General features: G+C 44.4%; 1 protein-coding gene across 14 annotated transcripts in view; it reads right to left on the reverse strand.

Annotated features, from left to right (window-relative positions):
- The window catches only part of PPIP5K1 (diphosphoinositol pentakisphosphate kinase 1), a 1,126,642-nt gene that overhangs the window by 143,683 nt on the left and 956,825 nt on the right, over nucleotides 1-26,134 (reverse strand). For 7 of the 14 annotated variants that reach the window (XM_069222618.1, XM_069222612.1, XM_069222616.1 and 4 more), the window contains one exon: nucleotides 22,150-22,212. The exons of the other annotated variants lie outside the window; for them this stretch is intronic. In XM_069222618.1, coding sequence (XP_069078719.1) covers nucleotides 22,150-22,212 — 63 coding nt within the window. The remainder of the gene's footprint in view (nucleotides 1-22,149; nucleotides 22,213-26,134) is intronic. 14 annotated transcript variants of the gene reach the window in all.

Here is a 26,134-nt window from a genome sequence, read left to right on the forward strand (position 1 = left end):
CATGGGAAAAGTGGGCCAACACACAGGAAGTGTTGATGGAACAAAGGGCAGCACTAGAAGAGGCGAAAATATTCCTGCCAGCAGCATCCAGCTGCTGAGAGTCCCTGTGCGATGGAGTAGGTGGAACCTGTTCCAGAGTAGGAACGCCCAAAACAGTTTCAGTAACAAACCCCAAGGGGTAGGGTGGTGGCAAAGACACAAAGGGTCTCTGTCCCAGCCGATGCCTGTGCGAAACAAAATGATCCACCAAAGGACCAGAGACAGGCTGAGGCCAGACACCCAGAAGGATGTCGTAGAGAGCCTCACAAAAAGTCAGAGCTGGTTCGGTGTCAGATTGATCTGGGGTAAAAGATAACAAGGGAAAAATAGACAATTGCATGTAGGAAGATGCAAGTCCAAGACATCAGACACCCGCCTCAAAACATCGGCGAATGCTGTGCTGGCTTCCGTCGCCAAGCCAGGAGACGAGAGCAGGCTAGAAGCAGGGGAGGAGTCTAGACTACTAGCATGTCCCAAATCAAGCACCCAATCTGAGGATGAACCTGGAATAGGCCTCAGAATTGGAGCAGGATTAAGTGCAAAGGGGTCAGAAAGTGGGCCCAGCAAAGAATCCCCATGTAAAGTCCCCGGCGCCACTCCCGGTGTCAGCATTGACATTGACCGACATTGAGTAGGGGAAAGCTTCCTCGAAAGTGCCATTGTCCGACTCCAGAAATATCAATATAGGCGTGTCGGGCGGAGTTGACGGGTCCATTATTACTGAGTGGGGCATTGGGACAAGTGGATCAGACAAAGGCGACGGAGGTCGCATGAGGCAGTGCGCCGACCTGACGCTGGATTCAAGAGTGTGAGCAGGCACCGAGATGGAAACCGCCGGCGAAGACCCTGCCAAAACACTTATCATCTCCATAGGGCCCAAAGGCGCTCCCAGAGGGAGTGGAAGGACCAAACATAGAATGAAGGGACGTATAATAGCATTGCATTTGGTCCATAGTCGCCCCCCGGCACCGGGAAATGGTGGGAGGGATGGAGTCAACATGGGCACAGACTCCACTGGAGAAGAACCCGGAGCGGGGACGCCGAAGTGCGTGCAGGCACCTGGGAAGACATACCTGGAGACGTTGAAGGTGCAACCGAGGTCGACGGAACCATCCGAGAATGACTCCTGGAGCGCTCCCGGGACCGCAAAGACGAAGAACGACTGCAACGCCAGCGTGAAGACCTGTCCGCCCATGCGGCACGGAGTTTCATACAACACTCACTCAAAGACTTCAGCTTCAGAAGATGGCAGGCGTCACAGTCGTCGGCACCATGATGAGACCCCAGACACCAGGAACAGACAGAATGAGGTTCCGTGGTTGACTTCTTCGGGGAACAGGATCCACAGGGCTTAAACCCAGAAGGCATATACACTATTCACTGTATAGAGATGTAATGTAAACAAAATACCCAAAGTCGGGTAGATAAAGCCAAAGGACCCAAGGTACTATGAACACCGGATCTGCGTTGGTGCGCGGAAAAGAAGAAACTGACGTTAGGGCTTCGGAGGAGGGAGCATATGAACTCGGCTGACGTCATGTCCGGGGACGATGTCACTGTGGAGTCGCTTGACGCTACCGACGCGCAGAGGTACTGCTGAAGAAAAGTTTCTGGATCCAGTTGGACACCTGGGGGAGAATTCTAAGATAAGGAATCTGCAGCTAGTTGTCTCTATCAGATTGTCCAGGCAGTAGTGTTTGGTAAAAGTGTGCAGAAATGCCACATTGCCGCCTGACACATGTCAAGGACTGGAACTCTGCTTGCTAATGCAGTTGCAGCTTAAGCTCTGGGGGAATGAATATGCACACACCTCAGGGGGTTGCTTCTTAGCCAATGCGTATCACAATTTAAAGCAGAGAATGACCCATCTGAAGCTGGTTTTCTTGTGCTCTGCCCAACCTTTCTTCGCACCCACATAACCCACAGAGAGTTAATCATCCACCCAAAACTCTTTGGCATGATCAATGTAGAACGCCAACACTCTTTTTAGGTCCAGGCGGTGGAGCCTCCTTTTTTCCTTAGAAGGATGTAAGGGTGTGTAAAAAAGTAGACAAGGTGATGGATTGGCCTACATGGAAGGGCGGAACCACTTTTGGCAGAAAAGGAGTCTTAGTGTGAAGCACTACTTTGTCAGATGTAAAGGTAGGGTGGCTTAGATGACAATGCTCACAGCTCACTCACTCTGTGGGCAGATGTAATGGCCACAAGGAAGACTGTTTTCAAAGTGAGAAGACTGAGATGACAATTATGGAGAGGCTCAAAAGAAGCTCAAAATTGAAATGTCAAAACCAAATTTAAATCCTAATAGGGCATAATGTGTAAGGCTTTGAAGGAATCTATTTAGAGTCTTAAAAAACAAAGGTTGATCAGGCAACCGTAAAAAAGCAGAAATGGCACACAGAGTACCTTTGAGAGTGCCCATAGCAGAGCCCTGCTGGGCCACAGAAACGATAAATAACGAAACCTCAGAAAGAAGGGCAGAGAGGGGTGTCAACAGACTTGTTTGTGCACAATGAAAGAAATTTCTTCCAATGACAAGCATATAGCATTTACAGACTTTGGGCGAATGGTCAAAAGCTGTCAACTGCCACCACTGAATCTCCACACAAGAAGGACAGGTTCAGGTGAAGAACCCTCAACTGTTGCTGCGACAGAAGATCTTCCCAAAAGGGGCAGCCTGACCGGAGGATCAATAGATCCGCTCAGTAAAAAGGGATACCAGACCCTTCATGCCCAGTATGGAGACACAAGGATTACTTGGGCCCGGTCGTTCCTGATCTTCTTGAGAACTCTGGGCTGAAGTGGTATGGGCAGAAAGGCATACAGGAGGCCTGAGTTCCACTCAAAATGAAAAGTGTCAGAGCGGTTGCCGCCTTGGAAACTCCAATTTGCAATACTGTCGACATTGCGCGTTCTCGGCAGAGGTGAAAAGATCTAACCAAGGCTCTCCCCACTGCTGAGAGAGACTTTGCACCACTCCCAGATGGAGACACCATCTGTGATCGACTAAGCAATGGCATCTGAGTTTTCTGCTCTGAAGTTCAGAGAGTGCGCCAGATGTTGAACCACCCTATGCGTTCAGCTGCGTCCAAAGATGCAGAGCTTCTTGACAAAGGGTCCACCACCCGCCCTGCTTGTTGCAGTACCAAATCGCAGTGGTGTTGTCTGTGAACAAATAAACTAACTTCCCTTTGAGAGAGGGAAGAAACACTTTTAAAGCTAGTCTAATCACCTGCACAGGTTGACATGGAGTTCGGACTCCACTGGAGACCATATGACTCTCTGATCTCCACCTTCCCCAGATGGCTCCCCCAGCCCAAGAGTGATGTATATCTGTCACTACTGTCAGATCTGGCTGAGGAAAGGAGGGGGATCTGCCTCTGACACAATTGCGGTTCGTTAGCCACAGCTGCAGATCTCGCACAGTTCCCTCTTTGATCTGGACCATGTCAGAGAGATTCCCCTGATTCTGCAGCTAGTGGAACTTCAGGTCCCACTTTAGAGCCAGCATTTACCATCTGGCATGTGTCACTAGCAGGATGCAGGAGGCCATTAGGCCCAGCAGCCTCAGAGTCATTCTCACCAAAAGCCAGGAGTGAGGCTGAAATATCGGCATCATAGCCTGAATATCCAAGACTTGCCGCTCAGGTGGACACTGTGTCCAGAACAGCTGGGATGAAAGAAAGCATCTGAGAGGGAGTCAGGTGTGACTTTGGCATGTTTGCAGTGAACCCCAGCAAATGCAGGAGGTCTGCCCATTGCCTGGAGGTGGAAGACAACAGGCTAAGGCGAGTCCGCCTTCAACAGCCAGTCGTCGAGATAGGGAAAGACTGAAAACCCTGAACTGCGCAGATGAGCTGCGACCACCGCCATCAGCTTGGTGAACCCCAAAGGGATGCTGTTAAGGCCAAAGGGGAGTACGGTGAACTGAAAGTGCTTGTGGCCCACCGTGAACCGCAAACGTCTGTGGGCAGGCAGGATGGGAATATGGAAAAAAGCGTCCTGCAACTCCAATGCTTCCATCCAGTCTCCTGGGTCCGGGGAAGATGGAACCTGAGCCAGAGTGAGAATTTTAACCTTCTCCTTCCTGAGGAAGAGATTGAGGGACCGAAGTTCTAGGATAGGTCGGAGGCCCTTGTCCTTCTTGGGTACCAGAAAGTAGGGGAAATAGCCACCACAACCCACATCTGTCACAGGAACTCTCTCTATGGCTTCCTTGGGCAAGAGAGACATAACTTCCTCTCGGAGAAGTGCCAAGTGATCCTCAGTCATTCGATCGTAAGAGGCTGGGCAGAAGGCGCAGCACAGTGGCTAGACTGGTGTGGAAGGGTAAAAAAACGGTTGAGGGGGGCGAGGGGCTGCCACGAGGCAAAAGGACCTGGTGATAGCATGAGAATCCATGAAGCGCTTAAGTGTTGAGTCTGCTTTTTAGCCAAAGAGATGGATGCTGTAGAAAAGTACCCTATTTTTGACATGGTTACCCCCACCTTTTGCCTGCCATCAGTGTGCTCTGACTGTTTTCTCTGGGAAACCAGAACCCAGTGATTGTGCTCTCTCCCTCTAAATTTGGTTGCTTAGGACTTTGCACACCCCACAATTGGCTTACTGGTGCCCCATATAAGTCCATAGTATATGGTACTTAGGTACCCAGGGCACTGGGGCACCAGGGGTTCCCCATGGGCTCCAGCATATATTGTGCCATCCATGGGAGACTATGTAAAATGTGTCTGAAGGCCTACCGTTGTAACCTGCATGCACCCTTTCACTACAGGTCACTGCACTAGGTCACTGTAAGTCACACCTATGGTAGCCCTCCTAGCCCAGAGTGCAGGGAGCAGATACCTGTGTGAGGGCACCCCTGCATGAGCAGAGGTGTTCCTACAAACTCCAGCTCCATTACACTGGACTTCATGGGTGCAAGGAAGCCATTTTACCCATGTACTGGACATAGGTCACTACCTATGTCCAGCTACATAATGGTAACTCCGAACCTGGGCATGTTTGGTATCAAACGTGTCGGAATCATACCCCAATACTGTTGCCAATACTGGTTGTATGATTCCATGCACTCTAGGGGCTTCTAAGAGGACCCCCAGCATTGCTCCTACCAGTCTTCTGGGGCTTTCTGGGCAGCCCGTGCTGATGCCACCTCTCAGACAAGTTTCTGCCCTCCTGCTACTTGACCAGTAGAGGCAGAGAAAGGCAGAACAAAGGATTTCCTGTAGGAGAGGGCAGTAACACCTTCTCCCTTGGAAATAGGTGTTACATGGCTTGGGAGGGGTAGCCTCCCCAAGCCACCAGTATGCTATGAATGGCATATTTGGTGCCCTACTTGCATAAACCAGTTTGCAACAGTCCAGGGACCCTTGGTCCCGGCTCTGGCACGAAACTGGACAAAGGAAAGGGGAGTGGCCACTCCCCTGTCCATCACCACCCTAAGGGTGGTGCCCAGAGCTCCTCCAGGGCCCCACTTGATTCTGTCATCTTAAATCCAAGGTGGGCAGAGGCCCCTGGAAGCATCTGAGTGGCCAGGTCAGGTAGGTGACGCCGCAGGCCCCTCCTGATAGGTGGTCACCCGGCTAGGTGACCAATTCTCCTTCCTGGGCTATTTAGGGTCTCCCTCTTGCGTTGGTCCTCAGATTCGACGTGCAAGATTCCAGCAGGACTCCTCTGTCTTGTTTACTTCATCTTCTGGCCACTGGGACTGCAACTGGACCCTCCAGGAACCATCAATCTGCAACTTCAGCAACGACTCTGCTCTTCAACATTGTTTCTCCGACTCCTTCCAGCAACTGCAACACTTCCCTGGCTGTGCATCCTCTGACGTCGACAAGTCTTCAGCCCGCACAAGAAGTAAGAAGGAATCTCTCTTGGAGTGAAGGAGTCACTCCCCTGCAACTGCAAGCACCAACTGCCACAACGACCAGCTGTGTGGATCCCCTCTCGTCTGGAACTTCATGGATCTTGCATCACAGATGGTGTTATGGAGTGGCCCCCTTGAGCTATCCAACTTAGGAGACGGTAAGCCCTTGCCTCTGGTTGCAGGACTACCCCTGTGCACCAGGACTCTTGAAGCTACCAAGGCTCCTCTTCCAAAGGACCTTCAGGCTCCGTGTAGCCCCGGCCTCCAACAGTTCTTCCTGCAATGCACAGTTTACTGCCTGCTGCTCCAGCGACGTGGGACACTTCTTCAGATGTGCTGAGTGGGCCTCACTTCAACTCCTGTGCCTGCTGCCAGTGGGTTGCCTCAGACTCTTGTCTGGGGGCTATTTCCTTTTCATGTGATTCGCCCAGCTGCTGAGGGTTCGCCAGACTCCCCTAGACCTTCCAGCTTACTCGTCGGCCGACTGATGATGTTGTCGTGTAGCCATTTTTGTTATATCTTCATGCACATTATTTTAGCAAACTAGGCCTGCTGCTGTGCACTTTAACATTGATATATTTTATTCAGCTTTGTTTTTATTATTTTAACAATAGCCACATTTGTGGTCTTGTTTTATTTTCTCTATCTAGCTGTTCGTTGCCTAGGCCAGCACTGCATTCTTAAACAAGACATTTCTTTCACTCTGTGCTTTTCTCAAGGCTGCAGTAAGATAGGTTGTCTGCAAAAGTGGTACGCTTTGTCGCTAAAGTTCACAGAAACATACACACTCTTAAGGGGGATCCTTTCTTGAAACATCAGCTGTTTTACTATAAAAACACTACTTTAACCCATGTACATTAGAGGGAGATTCCAGCCAGATGACCTGCTGGTCACTGAGTGCTTCGCTGCGGCTGCTTATGTAGACTACAGGCCTCTTGCTCAGGTAGGAGGGATAATGTCTTCCTGGGGGAACCTGAAGGGCAGAATTAGAGCTTAACATGCAGTGCTCTAACAAAGATTAGGTAGGAGCTAATCTTAACAATATTAGTGACAATATAGTAGTGTTATTTTTATGTTTAACTCTCCTTGTCACAATTTTAATCCTGCCATGCTTCATCGTCCTAGTTATTGCAATACATGCTTTGTCTAAGATGCAGTTACTTCAATAAAACCTTAAACTATATTCTGCCTCTGATTGTCCCGATTGTCCTTGCATACTTGAGACTATTGTAACTGAGAGAAACGGATGAACTGTGAGTGAAAACGATTTCCCTGAGGAGTCAGGTGTGTCATGCGCTCGGTTGCCCAATCATCCCTGCTCTAGGGTGGAGATGGGGCGCTGCAGGTTAGCCGGAACAAAACCCGGATTAGGCTGACAGATGTCACCTGTAGTGAGTTCAGACTTAGTCCCCCACAGTATAAGTGATCCTGCCGCCCGAATCCAGTAGTCTCATTAGGATAATGAGAGCCTACGTGACAATGTAAAGTCTAAGAACACTTCGCTTTCTTGGACGACTTCTTATGCTTCGAATGATCCGATCATCCCGAGGACTTGGAGTGGGATGAAGACAAGGGGGGACTCCATGACTGATCCCAAGACCTTCCTCTCAACTGAGACCAAAACTTGCGCAGACTTCAGCGTTGGGTGGCCATTAGCTTCAGGGACCGCTCCCACAAAGCCTTTGGATGCATGGCCTGACACTCAGAGCATGACTTCGGGTCGTGGTCGCCCTTCAGGCACTAAAGGCACGAGGTGCAGATCCATCACAGACATCGCCCAATGACAAGTCTTCCTCTAAGACATCCCTTGATGCGTTGAACAACTCAAAAAACATCTACAAAAAGCTTTAAAAAAAAAAAGACCAGTCAAAAAAAGACTGAGGGGTACCTCTTCCTCGCATCAACGCTGGCTGTCGTGAAAAGAAAACAACTGACGTCAGTGCTCCGGGGTGGCCCCTTTATAAGACCCCTAACATCATTTCTGGCGCAGATGCCACTGCCAACGGACGCAGAGCAGATCAACGCTGTAGGAGGCTGGCTCAGTATATGGTGTACACCTATGGGTGAGACAACCTGTACTGAGTCCAGCCAACCCTTAGTGATAGTGTAGGTTGCTCTAGATAACCATAGCTCTCATAGCGGTAGCTGTGGAGAGCACCTAAGACTTATCCAGGAGGGTGTAAAGCGGTTGCAAATATCACAGAGGTCAGTCAGTGAAGTACACACAGGAAAGAACCACACCAGTGTTAGAAAAATATGTAATATAACACACACTCTAGAACTAACTTTGATAAAGAAGTTTGCTCGCAGTCAGACATATCGGTAATCGTGCAATTATCCATGTAACAGGGTCGATGTCCAGGGCAGTAACAAAACTGCCCCAAAGAGAGGCAAATGTAAAGCATTTACCAATGATTAGAAACGATTTTTGAAAGGCAAGCCCATGAACGAGTGATAGTGATGGGCGTGCAGTGGGTGTGGTTAAAAGCCCACATTGATACCAACATGTCAGAAAAGCAGCCGCTGCGCGCTGAGATGCTTGTCCTAAAAAAATGGAATGGGAAAATCACTTCCAACCCATGCTACCACCCAAGAACTGGGGGAAGTACTAATACACCAAAGGTAAGTAGGGAGGTTGACCCTGTGCAGAGTGGAAATCTTGGGTCAGTGTCCAAAGGCTAACATGGAGATGTCGCCATTGGAGTTTTTACCTTTCAGGTCCCTTCCTAGAGGACCCAAGGAAACCCGTTGAGACAAGGGAGATTGCATAGTGCCCCCACCTGTGGATACCCAAAACAGTGGAGTACCTGCACTAGGCAGACCAGGTGCATAGGGGTGAAGCTGTGTCGGTACCTCCTGCTGAAGTCAAAGTGGATCTCGGTTGTCCAGCTGTTGTCACGACCCGTGGACCAGGTCGGTGGAACACAGGCATGGATTACAGAAGAAGACCTAAGGAGAGAGGGGACAGAGTCCACACCACCCAGAGGGGCCCAGGTGGTGCAGGAGGGCAATGTCTACCCTTCTCGGTGATGCTTTTCTGTAGGATGGTGGACAAAGAACTGAAGCTGTGGAGTCCAGACGATGGAGGAGGATCCCAGGAGTCATCCACGAGCTGCCCCACAGCAGTCGTCAAATTGCAGATGGGTCAGTGGTCAGCGGGGCTACCAACAATCCTTGGCAAATGCAGAGAAGCATTGCATGAAGTTTGCAGGATTTGTGGGGACCAGTAGGGTCCAGGTGACTCAACCTTGGCAGGTAGGTCAGGGCCAGCCCTCCGCAAGCAGGAGAGCCAGCAGGAATCGTTGGAGCCCCCAGCAGGACTCTCTGGCAGCAGGCACAAGGAGGTCTCAGCACCAAAGCATAGAGCCGCAGGAGTTGCAGAGAGGACATTGTTCTTGGAGCTGGACAGTGCTGGATGCTGGGGTTCTTAGAGCAAGGTGGTCTTTGGACTGAAGAGTCAACTTTGGCAATGACAAGCAGATGCTGTGTACAGAGGTTGCAGCCAATCAGCTCCTGCGAGGGACCACAAACTTCCCAGTTGCAAGGAAGATAGGCCAGATCTCTGGAGAGCCACAGAACCATCATCTGTGTTGAAGAGCCTTGGAGAGTCTGTAGGACATAAGGGTCCACAAGTCAGTCATCGTTGTTGAGGTGCCTGCAGATGCAGGGGAGTGACTCCTTCACTCAATGGGAGATTCCGTCTTGCTTTCCTAAGTGCAGGCAGAGTCCCAGGGACTCTGGAGGATGTACAGCCACGGGGTTGCAGACGTCTTCGCACAACTTGGAAACAAAGTTGCAATAGGAGCCCTCCTACTGGTAACAGTCTTGATCTAGGTTCCAGTGAAGAAAAACAGTGGTTCCGGTGTCCAGGTTGCAGAAGTGTCTTGCAGATGAGACTTGCAGATGGTTCCTGAAATCTTGCAAACCAATCTAGAGTTCCTCCCTCAGATAAGCCCTTAAGTAACCCAGGAAGGGGGATGGACACTTGCTGCAGCGACCCATCTATTGGGGGGGTCAAGGACGTCACCCAGCTGCACTAACCAGTCAGACGCTCCCAGGGGCCTCTGTTCATCTTATTTCCAAGATGGCAGAATCAAGTGGTCACCTGCAGAGCTCTGGGCACCTCCCTAGGGAAGGAACTGGACACTGTGTGTGGTTTTGTGCCAGAGCAGGAACCAGGGGATCCTGCACTGGTGCAAACCAGTTTATGCAAAGAGGACACCAAATGTGCCCTTCAAGGCAGTCTTGTGGTGCTTAGAGGCACCCCCAGCCCAGAGACATCTATTCCTAAAGAAGAGGTGATCCCACCTCTATCTTACAGGAAATCCTTTGTTCTGTTTTCCCCTGCCCAAGTAAGTCTCAGCAGCAGGAGGGCAGAACAGTGTCTAGGGTTGGCAGCAGCCCGGACCCGCATGCAGACCCTTGGGTGCTGCTGCGGGTAACACCCTGCAAGCACCCTAGACACTGTCCCCAAACCCTAGACAATTTGACAAACCCTAGACAATTTGAAAATTTGAAAATTATTTTCAAATAGGAACCTAAAAAAGGGAAGCTATTTCACAGATGGAGTGGGATTTGCTGGTTCACAGTCCTGAGGCTGATGAACAGGAGAAGCTGGGAGACAGAAGAATGCAGGAATAAATCAATAAAAAGGGGAGCCCGATGATTCTGTTTTCAGTTTCACTCAGATGGTCAAAGGGAAGAAGGTATTTTTGTTTACCCAAAAGGAAGCAGAAGTGGTGCATATTAAGAATCTCAACCCATTGTGTGATGGAGAGAAGTATGAGGAAGAAACCCCAGGAAGAGAAGCATCAGAACAGATATAAAGGCCCTGCTCTTATTAATTTCTTCATTGGAAATGTTTGGAAGAGTGCCTGAATGTTCATCCTTTTTTTTATATTTTTTTTAGATAAAGTTAAACTTCCCAGATGAGGTGCCGAGACATAACCCTGCAGAATCTCAAACAGGGGAATAATAAAACTCCTCTGCTGCCTGTTAGAGGCACTTTGATACCCACCCCTCATCCTTTTTCATCTTCTCATTTTCCCCTCAACCCTCCCACTCTGTACACCACCCTTTCCTTAGACATTCCTGATTTCTCACCTAAGTAAAACATTTACTGACAACACGAAAATTAAACCACGGAAACCAGAAGAAGTGTCACCCAAGCCCTTGTAAGTAGCAAAATGGACTATGGCAAAGCCCTCTACGCAGGAACCATGGCCAAACTCCAGAAAAGGCTGCAACGCATCCAGAACGCCTCCGCACGCCTTATCCTCGACATCCCCCGCCACTGCCACATCACAGGCAACCTGAGAGACCTGCACTGGCTCCCCATCAACAAGAGAATCACCTTCAAACTCCTCACCCACGCTCACAAAGAACTGCACAACACTGGACCAGAATACCTCAACAGACGGCACGCCTTCTACACCCGACCCCCCAGCTCCGCTCCGCCGACCTCACAACCGTCCCATGCATCCGCAGAACTACAACCAGCGACAGATCATTCTTGCACCTCGCTGCCAAGACGTAGAACACTCTTCTCACCTACCTGCGTCAGACCAAGGACCTCCTTACCTTCAGGAGACTTCTCAAGACCTGGCTGTTCGAGCAGTAGCAGCGCCACCTCCCCTCCCCCCAGCACCTTGAGCCCCTCCCGGTGAGTAGTGCACTTTAAAAATTCCTTGACTGATTGAATGACACACATACCAGCCTCTGCACATCATGATCAAGGACGTAGCCTTCTAACTCCCTCTTTCATTTTCCCAGACCAAAGCATCCTCAGTTATTCACCCCCTTAGTGATCCCTCAGTCTTTCTTCTTCACCATCCTTTTTTGTTACTGCTCCTCCTTTACTAGAAGACTCAGGAACATGCCAGCCCAACAGATATTGTGAGCGCTGCCATGTCTGCAAGGGGAGGATCTCCATTTGGTATAAATGAGCAACGGTCCAGATTAACTTCAAGCTAAGTGTAACTCATTTTTCACCTTAAAGATGAGAGTACAATATTTCTGTAAATTCTGGATTTCAGCAAGTGGCACACTTGTTCAATCGCAATTTGCTGTACTGAAACAATTTAATCAGATGTTGAAAGACAATACTGTATAATAGATTACTGTCACTAACACAAAGAGATGAATATATATTATGTATCAACTAATAGAAACATTGCCCATTTAAAAGATTATATAGCATTCATTGAGACTCCATCCATACAACGAAGGCATTACATGAGGCTATGGCTCTGTATTTAACAAAGATACATTGCCTCACAAATCAGTATGCACAAGAGCTAGCAACTTGATTTCTCACTAGTGAAATTAGCACTCATTGATTTATCCCTTCTGCAGGAATCTTAAAACAGAAAAGCAGTCATTGGCTCCAAGCCTTTTGGGAAAATAGGTTCAAAAGATAAAACATCAGCTTCAAAAATAGGAAATGTAGAGCAGAATAAAATAGGCATCCTATGAAGAGGTATGTTCCTTCCATGAAGCCAGGTAAAGGTAGCGAAAACCCTAACTCAATAAAAACACTTGATTTGGAGACGTGCAGCAGCCCTTACTATGAATATTACTGTATCCTGATTCTCAAAGAAAGATGAGATTCAAAAAATTAGGACCTCTAGTCCTAAGGAAGGAAGTAATGGAAAAATGCATCTCAACTTTCCGAACAGGTCAAGTCACTGTAAAATACGGGGTCATTTTAAAGTTCAATTTCCACTAAAAGTAACCTCCCTTTACTACCAGGATTTACCTGATGATGTAACACTTCAGATGAAGTCTCATACTGCTACAGGGGCTCCCTTGCCAACCCAGGACAGAATCTAAAGAGCAGGGCCTCTCTCATCATATCAGTCATCTAGTGCAATCCCTGGAATGTATTTCATTAACTTAGTAGAGAAGAAGCCCCGATTGGAACTGGGATCCAAATACTCTCTGCATGCTAAGGACCCACCACCATCATGTTTCCTTTCTTGATGAGGTGTAAGTAGCATGCTGGATGTATTTACAGAGAGCTAAGCATGCAAGGTGAACAAATGCATGCCTGTAAACAAAAGATAGTGAGAAATAAATGTAGCTTGTAGAGACTGAGGTAAGAGAAAGTCGGTCTTTGGTCTACCTGCTGCGTTGACAGCGTTCGGGTCTGGTAAAGAGACTACAGAGGCCTTCAGGGAAACCACAAACAACTTAGGCCTGCCAATAAGTTTCCGTAACTGGCATACAGCTGCATGAATATACCCTGTACAAGTTTCAACAATCCTTATCGGTTTTCAGTGCAAATGGGTACTAAGGACACATCCAGAAAACACTGAGTGGGTGACAGAAGGGGAGGGCAATAAGAGGGTTATTACCCTCACCCTTCTGTTAACCACTCAGCCTCTCATTTAACTAGAAAAGGAATTCCCCCCCCATCCCACTGGTGAGCTCTTTTAAGAAGTTTTACTTTTTTCTACTTACCTCTTTCTGTTCTTAGTCACCATTCTCTGCCCCTTTTTTAAAAATTTCCCAATAAAGCAGTTGCTCAATCCATAAATGTTTCTTCTACCAGATATTCACACATGTAGGAGTCAGGGACAATCCAGTTCTCGACATGTAGCTAAATATTGGCTTCCATTGTTTTTGAAAAATGTTCTTTTTCCTATTTGCTGTTTGAGAAAACTTCTTCTTCGCCAGTACCAATCATGCCTTTTAAAGTCACACCTTTTCTGAGAGTATATATTGTGTGTCCCAGTATGCTAGCAATACCTCTTCCTCTCCTGTAGAAGTATGATTTTGCCCCTCCTTCTGTGTAGTGGATTGAATGCTTCTAACTGGGTGCCTTTAGGATCACTCCCTAACAAGCCATAATGATTTCCTCAAGAGCAAGAATAATCTTTCCAGTCCTGCTGAATCCTGGGATGGGACGATAAGATAAGTGTCTCAAGCCTCCAAAACCCCTACAACAGTTATTTGACCTGGTCCAGTTTATTGTGTGTAGTTTCTCTGGGGTATGGTGCCATCTATGTAGTATTTTTAAAAATGCCTTTCAGTCACTTGCACGTCATTAACTTATTTGCTCTTGAAGATATCATCCCACAGGTCATCAGCTAGGTACACCTCCAGTTCCTTTTCCCAGACCTCTTGGTAGGTCAAACTCTTCACGTCTTCTGGTTTATTCATTAACTTATCTGCGCTGGAGATGGCCTGCTCTGAAGTATCTTTATCAAGGAAAAATTTCTAAAAGGGTGTTTATGTCTTGTTGCTCTTCTCTAGTTTCCATGATTGTGCTTATCAGGAAAATGCCAAAATAGCTGATTGCTCTCTCAGACTACTGGAACAGGGTTGTCTGTGCCAATACCTGCATCTCTGTGAATTTAATGATATCTGAAGCCTCCAGATTTTGAGATGGTAAATCTGAAACCTGAAAAGTTCCCACATTCTAGTATCTCTTCTAGCTTGGCTTGCAAAACCTTCCCAGTTCTAAAACTATCACTAAGTATCATCCGCAAATGTTGTCAGTTTAAATTTGTTTGGGCCTAATGCAATGCTTTTGATGTTGCCACTTGATCAGACTTTGTTAACAGCTCTAGTGAGTGCAAGGAGCAACAAGGAGAGGGGGCATCCATGCCGTGTCCCACTACGGATGTTAAAATTCACGTGAGTCTCCTGTTAACTTCTATTCATGTTCTAGGGGTGTAATATCCAGTCAATGTCAATATGAGGAACCTTTCCCCTAGACCCATGTCTCCCAGCGAGTCCTCCTTGGCAAAAGCTTTAATTGCCCAGTAACATGAGGGCTGACTTCTTACTGTCCTTTCTTGCAAATATCTATATGAAAAGCTTTCTTTATTATATCATGTGTTTCTTCCCTGGATAAACCTCACTTCTCCTGATAAACCAGAGCTATCACGAGGGTCTGCAGTGTGGTTGCTAGAACCTTGTCAGAAGCTTTGCATTCATTTTATGGGCCCATAAGAGGCAGAGTCTGGGTGGTGGTGAGAATGTATTGAGCCCGATTATGAGAGAAATTTGAACCTCAGTCATAGTTTGTATAGGGGCTTGTGTGTGCTACCGTTTCAGAACTTCTGTCTTGGTCAATAGCTGTAAAGGCGTAAGGCTTTGTAAGTCTGTTGAGAATTTATCCAACTAAGGAGCTTTCACAGTTTTGAGGTTTGCTATTGTAAGCAGTATTTTTCTTTTGTTAAGGTAGCCACAATTTCTTCTCTGGCTTCTGGGCTGAGTCCTAATGGTTTCTATGGTTTTCATCTGCCCTTTCGTTGCAATAATTCTCATCCAAAGCATTTGTGAATTTCACATTAGGTTTCTTATCTGCTCTGCTACTTCTGCTGTAGGTGTCTTCATGAACATTTAGCCATGTTGCTGCCACAACCAACTAGCCTCCTATAGCACCACCTTAAGAGCACTCAATATGACTGTTTTGATTACTTCACCATAGTCATTCAATTGGAGCTAGTTCCTGATTTTCTTTCTCATCTCTCATGATGGCTGGGTCTCTAGGCAAGGTGTCATTGAATTTCCTACCAGGCTTTCCACCCTCAACTCCCCTCCAAGTCACAGAGCACATAACTGGTACATAATCAGATAGAGTTGAGGGCCCCCAATCGATCTCCTACCTGTGTGAGCACATTACTGACACGGATGTGGTCTATATGAGCACAACCTTTGAGTGCCACCAGGAGGGGTGAATAACCCACCTGCAGTATGCGTCAGTGTTGCTGGGCATAAACCAACACCTTATCTTCAAGCCTCTCCCCTCCGTTATCTGAAGTGACTGCTGTGCTTTCAAATTGATTCTGAGCTTCTGTTAACCTGTTACATTACCAGGCTAAAATTCCTTCTATCTATTAAAGTACCTTGCTCTGCATGAGATGCATCCATATATGCTAGGGTGGAATGCATTAAATTTTCAACCGTAAATTGGAAGTTGGTATGCAATAAGATTATCATTTTCTTTGTTCTGTATGGAGAAGAGGTACTGTATCTTACAAGGCTTTGATCTTAAGTGGTGCTGATTCCTTTCCAATATGTGTGGTTCTTTCATAAAAGCTGTATTACATCCAACAGTGAGAGCTCATGAGGTAAGTTTAGCTTTTGGAAGGGCCCATGGACATTATAAGTTTCAACCATGCACCTTGTAGATACTAGTGTGTATGGGTCTCACCTAGTCTCTGCTAATCATTCCTCAGTCTTTAGGTTTGTTGTATTTCACTCACAGAGTGGGGGTTGCAGTCCCTCTTCTGCTCCCATTCCTCTAACCATTAACTTCAACCTTTCCCCTCGCTTCCGCAGGTAGCCGAACTGAATATAGCAGTCGATAGCAGTCGATGGACTTCATTGTGGAATGGAGCTGCAGCCTGCTGTCCAAAAGTGAGTATCAACGTTCTCTGAGGACCTGCTATCTAAGAACATAATTTCGGGGGTTTTTATTTCAAAATTAGAGGGCTACATGGAGATTTAACCCATACAGATCTTGATGTATTTGTAAACATACTAGCAACAAAAAATAGCAAATGTGATCATTTAACGGCCCTTTCTATACCATTATTCTTGAAACATTGTTTGAAATAGGTGTTTTGTAGATCTCAGTCAGTCAGTGATATTAATATTAATGAACATTAATGAAGAGCTCATGACAGAGAACTTTTATTCAGACTAGGCTTTAAAAACTGTTACTTACATTTTTTGCAACAAGGTCTCTTTTCAATAGTCAATCCTTCTCCCACTACTAAGGAGTCACTCAACATGCACTGCTTACAGCTTGCAGATGCACAGCGTGATGGACAAACAACTCCTGTCATGGAATGTCGTCTTTAATTCATCCAGACATAGAAATCGCCTAATCGTTTACAGGTATCCGATGTGCAAAATAAAGGTATGTGCTACAGACGCAATTTCAGGGTCATTAAAAGTCATTAATGTTCATGTTCCAGTCGTGATTCAGGTTGGATTCTGGAAAACCTATTTCTACAGCTGTACCCAAGTTCTTCTTGGTTTCCTCGAACACGGTGCTGAATGCTGTAGTCAAAATAATATCTGAACCGATTAAAACGCAAGTTCTATTGGTACAGTTGTTAAAAAATTGCAGTGGCTTTCACTTGCTCTTTGGCAAGCCAACTCGACTTCAATAATTAACTTGTGAATGCATCACGCTGACACAATTCCACGAGTGGACTGACACCATAAATTGAGACTAATGTTTGAAAGATCAAAGAGCATTGGTTGAGAACTTTACCAGAGGGTCCAGACATGAATGTAGTAAAGAACCAATGCAGAAATGTTCACCAGTGTAATGTGCCTGAAGAACTGCACCCCCAAACTGCATTGAGAGTGGGGTGACAAACACAAGACTGTTCTTCTTAGTTATGTTAAAAACTTCTAGAAGAATCAAGCTATCAAGGTAAACTCGTCAAATGTAACATGTACTGCACCAACAAGACTATCTCTACTTATTGTCAACTTTGCCTTCTTCCTATACAGCACTTTTACTATTTATTGTTGCCTTGTCTAGTGTAGACAACTAAATAATAAACATGGGTTAGTGTCCTTTTGCTTTAGCTTTATTAACTTCTCTGTTATTCTATGAGTATTTGTAAAGTGCACCCAGAAGGGTACCCTTGAACTGAGCAGGTGTGTGTACCTAGCCTTGCCTAAGATAGGTAGGTTAATTGAAAAACCAAGTTTTCAGCTTCTTCTGGAATTAAAGAAGAAAGAAGCAGGCTCTGATGTTGAGTGGGAGGCGGTTCCATACATTAGGAGAGATGTAGATGAACACCAGTCCTCCTGATCTGGTTCTGTGAACGCGTCAAATGTGTGTGAGTAGGAATCCTGTGGAGCTGAGGTATCTGGGTGGTTGGTGGAAGGAGATGCAACAGTTCAAGTTGGTGGGGCCTGAGTAGGGTAGTCTGTTGAGTATGTGTATGAGGAGTCTGAATTCAGTGCACTGGGTATTAGTAACCAGTGGAGTTTCCTGAGGTGTGGTGTGATGCGAGTTCTATGAGGGAGGCTGAGGATGAGTGTGGCTGCCGAGTTCTGGATGGTTTGCAGTCTTCTACAGTAGTGAGTTGTTTGATGATCCCGGCGTATAAATTGTTCCCATAGTCCAACTTGCTGGTGACAAGGGTGTGAGTGACAGTTTTTCTAGTGTTGCATAGGGGCCATTTGAAGATCTACCTCAGCATCTTCAGGGTGTGTAAGCAGGAAGCAATGAAGGTTTTGACTTGTGCAGTCTTGTCCAGATTGCTGTTGATGATTATTCTAAGGTTCATGGCATGGGTGTGGTTCTTGGCTTGGCTGACCTCTGGTTGGAGTCCCATGGCAAGGTGTGCTTGCTGAAGAGCTTGAGACAGTTGGCTTTCAATCAGTTAGCGACTTTAGTTATGCAGGCAGTGAACTTGTTTCCTTTGTTCGGGGTCTTGTTTTAGAAGGAGAGTAGGAGTTGTGTGTAATTGACATAGAAGAGGATGTCGATTTCACATGTTTGGATGACATTGGGCAGAGGGATAATGTATACGTTAAAGAGAGTGGGACTGAACGATGAACCTTGAGGCACTTCGCAGATAGGTTTGTGGGCATCTGAGGAATAAGGTCCTAAGCCAACAGCTTGTGTTCTTTCCGTCCATAAATGTTAAATTAATAATATATTTGATTCATATGCATGGAAAGCAAGTATGTCATTATTTCGCTTTTTAAAATTGGGTACTTTTTAAATTGGGCCACACAGTTATTTTTGAAAGGAGGTTTTATGCTCAGCCAGCAAATAAGGAGAGTCTTAAGAAGAGACTGTTTGATCTTTTGGTTTATGAAAAAGCTCACATTTTTATGGGTGTTACACGTACGCAGCTATCTGTGCCATTATCCATCCAACCTCTAATTGATGTTGAGAAAACGTATCCTTCAGTACCTACCAAATTCAGGTCCTTCTGAATAAAAATGGCCTAATTCATCCACAAACCTTGAGAATCAATCACTATGACCTAGATATGGGGTTGTCCATTTGCTATGACATCAAGCATAATTTGAAGCTCCAACATTAAGATTGAAAAGCTACTGTTGTACCCTTGAATAATATTTCCAGCAATTGTGTCTACCAGTGGAAATCTGCACTTTAAATTATCATCTTTGCCAATTTCTAGAGTGTATTTATAAAGACAAGGGATACACAACCATCCTGTGGAGAATCATTAATGGGATTTCAACAAATAGTATAGGCCTATCAATGAAACAGCAATTAAGCTGAAACATGGCTGGTAAGACTGAGAAAAACTGGGGCACTGATAGTCCAGCTACCTAGACATGTGTCCTGAGTAGAAATAAGAAACGAAAACTATCTAGCATGTAAGCTAGAATAATCTGATTCTGGGAACAAACTGAAATTTTTATTAAACTTTATTTTGAAGTGGGACTTGTCTAATGAGCTTAAAAAACTAAAAAGGACTGAAAGAGGCTGAAACTCAAATTCTATACGTAGGTGGCCAACATCAGCTTTTCACCAAAACTCCGCTAAGTCCAAGTATGTGATGTGTTATTGATAAATCTTTCCATTACACAATTCTTCTCGGTCTTCTAAACCCTCAAACAGAAAAGGGAAGAAGAGGTGACACATAAGTAAAGTAATGTCTGCTAAATACAATGTTTTTGGCAATAGTATGAGATAGTCAATCAAAATAAGAAACAAAAACAGTATCAAGAGCAGAGAAGATTGTATTACTAATCCAATACAGTTTGATGGAAATCTGTGTTGGTGCTTTAACTGAGAAATCACAGATGACTAAATATATATGGTTAGTAAGTTTCAAGAAAGCACAATTTCCACTTGATAATGAAGTTCAACAGAAAGCAAATGGTCAGTAATCAGGTGGTTCATATCTCTGATTTTGCTAAATGATCAAGTGCACCAGATGGGTTGCTGCTGTGTCCATGTATTTATTAATGACGCAGACAGTACAATATGCACCACTGCCACATAGATTCATTTTGAATTTGTACCAAGATGTATTAACCTGGGTGCCCAGATTACTCTTAGTGGAAATTGGGTCTATATTAAGGAAAACTGAAGGTGCCAATGAAACCTATTTGCCATTTACATAGACCAACATTTAACCCGTCACCTTGTTTCCACGCACACTTATGTAACTAGTGTTCAGTTACTTAAACCTACAAAGGGAGTGAAAGGTAAAACACCTCTTAATATTGAGAAAAACATAGTGTTCACTAGACATCACACCTACCGACATGTCAGATGAGGCCAGCAGCAGTCATTGAGTAGTTTTTGGGCAGGACCCAACAGAATAATAAAAACTGCTGCAATTTTAAAGAACACTGAAATTACAGCTTTTAAAGAAAAAAAATGTCCAAATGGAAAATCCTGCCACCAAATATTTGAAAATTAAAAATTAGTAAGATACACCACCTCTATAACACACCTCGATTTCTCTGAAACTCTTCACCCTTGAGCATATTCTCGAGCCACAGAAGCTATAATGCTTGCTGGGTGATTTGTTTGACAGACTTCACAAAATAGCTATTCCCATCACCATTACAACATAACTATTGAAAGAGTAGTCATGTTAGTAGCATTGTTAAGCAGATACGGTACAAGTGAATTGCAACAATAGCTTCAGACACTCACAAAAACACAATACATATACATACATACATACAAACAGCACAGCAAACACACACAATGCACATTTTGAGAAGATAGGTTATGACTTTTATCTTCATTTTTGAAGTAGTGATTGATGCCAATAATAATGGAAATATGGATCAGAAGGCCTGACATTAGGTTGTAATGGATTATAAAAGGTAACATGGAGCATGGAAGCAGGTTCACTTGGTTTAACAAATCTGTAATCATTCTGTATTGCTTCACATAGTAATGTTATGGGTTACAGACAACCGTTTTTTTCTAAAATGATTTTAATAGGAAAATTAGCTGAGGGCATATTGTTTAGAATGTATAACGTAGTGACTTATTTAAAGCTGGAAACTGCATTTTCAAATAATTATATTGTTATAAACACTTGTATTTGCTCACAACTGTGTACTTGAGATGCCTAGTGGTTGAAATGTGAGTAACATCCTACTAGAAGAGGTTGAGGAACCTCTGCTTCTGTTTATTGGAGGTAAAAATTAGCTTGATGGCTATTTCTAACTGCAGATTCCTCACCTTAGAATATTTCCCAGGTACCAGACCAGATACAGAAACTTTTTCCTGCAACGCTTTCCTGCGCTGCTAGGTAGAGCCGCATATAAGCACCAGCCCTGTGGGGTGACATCAGTTCATTTTTTTTTCACATCTTTCAATGCGGATTCTGGTTATTTATGGCTACAATCTCAACCGGAAAATGGATCTTCAAAAATGAACTGAAATACAACACAGTTAGAAATCTTTCTTTCCAGCAACAATGGGGTTTTTGACCCAGTGCCCAGAGGCCAAATTTCTGAATAAAGCTGCAGTCAGATGTCTTCAGAAAAAAAACGAAAAGACACCTTCCTGGGTTTAGACAGGTATTATTAGGGACATCCTTGGCTACTGTGTGAATAACATGTGAAACGAAAGCACCCACGGTGAGGGGTGCCTTTTATGATAGATTTTACATTTTGGTGAGCCTGTGCTTTTAACAAGCAACAAAAACAGCTTTCAACCAATAAAAAAAAATAGTGTTACTTTACGGTTAAAAAGCTGCCAAGCGGGAAAACACTAGATACTGATATTTTTCAACGGCTATTTACACATCACAAGAGCAATGAAACCTGGGAGATCACACCTACGTGCAGCCTCCTCGCCTTGCTTTCAAGTTATGTTCTGTTTTTTTTTTTTATTTATCTGCTTATGCTGGCATTACGAGGTTAAGTTTTTAGCCAGCTTTTTTTTTTAATGGCCCTATTTTCCTTTTAATCTAGGTAAAATATTTCTCAGCAAAAAGTGTAGTGAGATAACAGACTAGTGGATTTACTAACCCGATGGTGGGGCATTCACCAGCTACAAAGCATACAGACCGTGTGCTCTCGCTGCAGATACTGACAGGTGAGGGGACACTAAAGTCGCCCATGATAAAATGATGGGGAGTGAAAGGCACGATCGGACAACAACACACACTCAAAAAGGGGAAAGATGATAGAGAACGAGGGCCACATTACAATATCGAAATGTGTCGTCCAGACAATGAGGAAAAACGCAAAAAAGTGAAAATGGGGTTAATAGTGTGAGTGAACACTTCAAATCAAAAAAGCTAACGTACCATTAGTCGGATGCTTTGCAAACGACACAGAAAATCGTTTTACGGCTGGCATAGACAACAGTTCTGAGGAAATAAAAAAAAGCATTTGCATTAACATTCCTGAGCCTGCAAGCACAAACACACACACACACACACAAACACATACAAGCACGACAGAAAGCCAGGTTTAAAATACAGAAGGTGCCCTGCTGGCAATGTCTGTATCCTTGACCTATGCTAATCCCATTACCCTATCACAATAAAGAGACTCTTCTCAGACTTGTTTCAAATCTGCATTGGACAGACAAATGCAGCCTCTCTCTAGACTCAAAACTTCTTCCATCAATTAAATAATAAAATAATATATATTTTCTGTTAATGTTCAATCGGGTTTCGCAGGCGAGATATATGGTGGAAGGACAACTCTGTTTAAACACGAGCACGTTTTGATGGCATCTTGCTACTCAGAGTGGTCTGATTCACGAGCAGTCAACTACAAGGAATGGAATGAAAGATGGTTGTATGATGTTTTATTTTATTTTTATTTTTTACTGATAACGGTATCCACAAACAAAGCTTTCCTGCCTCGTAATACGGCGAGGAATACTATTATTTCAATTTTTTCTGAATAACAAAAACATATTGCTACAACAAATAAATTATTTGAGCAACCTGCAAAACAATTTAAATGTCCATTTAAATGTCCGCAGCCAGGAAATGCGTATGAGCAAAAAATATTTCAACAACTCCTAAACCCTATTCTTGGTTCTACAATACGGGGGATTAATGGCACAGCAGCGCGAACTGCGTCCAGGATCACACAGCTCACCCTGTTCTGTGTATCGATGTATGCATGTGGTATTTCTAGACAATGACACAGCTGAAAGGTAAAAGACACAGTCAACGAGATTTTGGAGTTCGGTTTGCAAGGATGCCGACTGTTTATGTGTTGTGAGTTCTTTAAACAGCATGCCTTCAACTTGCTAGAGGCGGACCTGATGAAAATAAGAATGTTCATCCATCTCCCGGTTACAAAGATGAACAAGGCCTGTTTCCTTATTGTTTTGAGTCGAGCCGACTAGACTGCACATTTGATATTTGTTGTGAGGCATATTGTGGCTTACCAAGAACACAAAGGGGCTTGGAGCAGACTGCACATCTGCTATTTGTTGTGAGGCATATTGTGGCTTACCAAGAACACAAAGGGGCTTGGAGCAGACTGCACATCTGCTATTTGTTGTGAGGCATATTGTGGTTTACCAAGAACACAAAGGGGCTTGGAGCCCACCCATTGCTTCCTATTGGTTGGCTTTCCTTGTCACTTTCATGTGCCTACTTCTTATTCGTGTCCCTGTTTCTCAATCTTCTGTATGTCCCTCCCATGGAAAACTGCCTTTTGTAACATCTTGATTGGCTGCCATTGATGCTTCCACTACTTGCTTTACAAGCAGTACTTTTTTTCTCTTCCGTGAACCACTTTATTACAGTGTGTGTGTTTTCGATTCCTCTTCGTTGTATATTTCTCTACCCCAGCACTCTTTGCTGCTCTCTGATACCCAGCTGCTTCTCCCTATCTTGTTCCCTCTTGAATTCACCTGTGTGCTTCTCCCAAGACCGTGCCCTCAATGTTGCTATTTCCTAAAATCCCATGCTGCTTTCACTCCCCCCCTGCCCCTTTTACTTTCGCATTCCCTCCACTGTTTCTTGGTGTCCACCTCCACCGACTCCTTCACTTCATTGTTCAGCCCCTGTGTTGCTTCTGCTTCACCTCGCCCTTCCCTGTGTTTCTTTACAATTCGTAATGCTGCTTCACCATTTCCACTGACTCTCCCCTGTGTTGCTTCCGCTTCCCTTAACTGCCCTTTTAAGAAAAAAATGCTCTAACATGTTTTATTTTCTTTTTTTGTCACCGAATCAACTCGGAACACCGATTAAAAAGAAAAAAATGTACCTGCGTGCATGCATGCTGTGTGCACCTACAAATTGACGCAGATAGCTGTGTCAAAAGCTTTTGCATCTGTTGTTTTTAAAAAAAAAATATAGCCGCGGTGCACAGCGCTGTGGAAGCCGTGCAGTGTGGCTAGACCATTGGTATAGGCAATAGCTCATAAAGGCAACACCTACTGCCTTTGCCAACTCTTGTTTTTTATAGTATTTCTTAAATGCCTGTTTGATGGATTCCTGGTCGTGGGTATGCCCAAAAGTAATTCAAATAATGATATGGGGGCCCTCTGCTGGAAAAAAAATACATCAAACCCATTTAATGGCAGAAATGTAGCATTAGTCCTTAAATTTGAAAAAGACTCATCCACACAGATGTGTGGTATGGTTCATTATTGAGTCTTGCGCCTGGCTCCTCTATTATTGCTGGGCGGTCTCCATCCTACTTTTGGAGTGAGCACTTTGATGTTAGTCGTAAGGACCTGGGAGGGATCTGATGGAATGGTTTTAGAATAGCCTGCAGATGAACCCCAACCATCTTTAATTATAGGGCACCTTTAACAAATTAAAATCAGAGTGCGATGTATAGGGAGATTCTGTTGGCTCCAACATCCACAGGTCAACATGTTTAAGCTGGTCATGCTCAGCCCAATGGTCATCCAGATTTCATCAGACATTTACAGATCTCCTAAGCTTTGAAATTAGAATCGTTGTCAACATAGTCATGTGTAAGCCACTCGCATACTTATTCAACTACACTACCGTCAATTCTCAGCTATATGGTCTACTGCTAATTTGGACAAAAGGATTAAATGGGGATGAACACAACTGACACAGCTGAATCCCTTCGACCAGCTAAAGACTGTTGCCTTACAAAAAAGTAACTCATGAGCTGGCATTGATTTATTCTTAAAAGTGGAAGATTCTCAAAGAAATTAAACGTAGCGTTTCTTCCATGAAGTATTAAATAAAAATATGGGCTAAGAGCTAGACAACATTAACTGCTCTTATTCAACTAAATACCTACTAGACTAAGCTGAGAGCCTATCTCATTGGAATACAGTAAACAAATCTCAGGATGCCTATACATAGGATGGCAAGATCTTGAGAACCAAAAACTGGGACATTTTGTAGACATAGAAGAAGGACAAAAATTTTATATCAACGAAGCGGCGCAGAATGACAGCTCTCAATATAGGACCACAAAAGAGGCATTAAGAAAATAAATAAAACGTAATTTTTAAAACCAGCATCATATCTGGCAATTCAATTGCTGACTTTTAACAGCTGATAACTAGCACAGCTTTAGAATACCTAAAAAAGTCCCTCACGCTGTTTTTAGTCATCCCCCTCTAAAAACCGGGACATGAGCCAGATTTGGTTAAATCTGCTGGGCCAGCTGGTGAAAAAAACGTGACTGCCCCGGCAAATCCGGAATGACTGGTGACCCTACTTATCATACACATTGTAACCAATACCGATTACTGTCTAGGCATTAAAGAACGTGCAAGCAACCAATAACAAAATCTAAAGAAAATAAGATAGAAACAAGAAACAGGATGTGTACAGGACAAATGTAAAACCACTTTAAAGTTTTCATCTATAATACAGCCTACCTGTAGAATTAGAAACAAATATGATTACCACTTTTTTGACATTTGTTTCCAAGCAACATTAATGAAAAAAATATTTGAATATATTTCCTGACCCAAAACACATTTACCCCACTTGCACTGGCCAATTAACTGTGAAAAAAGCAGTTACACCCATTAGGGGTTTGCAAAATCACAAATATGTGTTTAGGGCTGAAATTTATGCTGTCTTATCTCCACTAAATGTCTATGGACATACTGCATAAAGACCTAATAGAAAAATCTAATTAAAATTATTAATGTACAAAGCCTAAAGGTATCACAGTACATATCAGCATGGAGACTCATGCACTGGTTTGAATATATATGGCTGTGGCACATGAAACATTGTGCCACCCTGAAAACGTTGCCAGGCACTGTTTTGGACTTTTTCTAAAAAAGGTTCCAAACCTTTAGGCAATATACATGAGGAG

This window comes from Pleurodeles waltl, chromosome 3_1 (genome assembly GCF_031143425.1).
Source record: "Pleurodeles waltl isolate 20211129_DDA chromosome 3_1, aPleWal1.hap1.20221129, whole genome shotgun sequence".
Lineage (NCBI taxonomy): Eukaryota > Metazoa > Chordata > Amphibia > Caudata > Salamandridae > Pleurodeles > Pleurodeles waltl.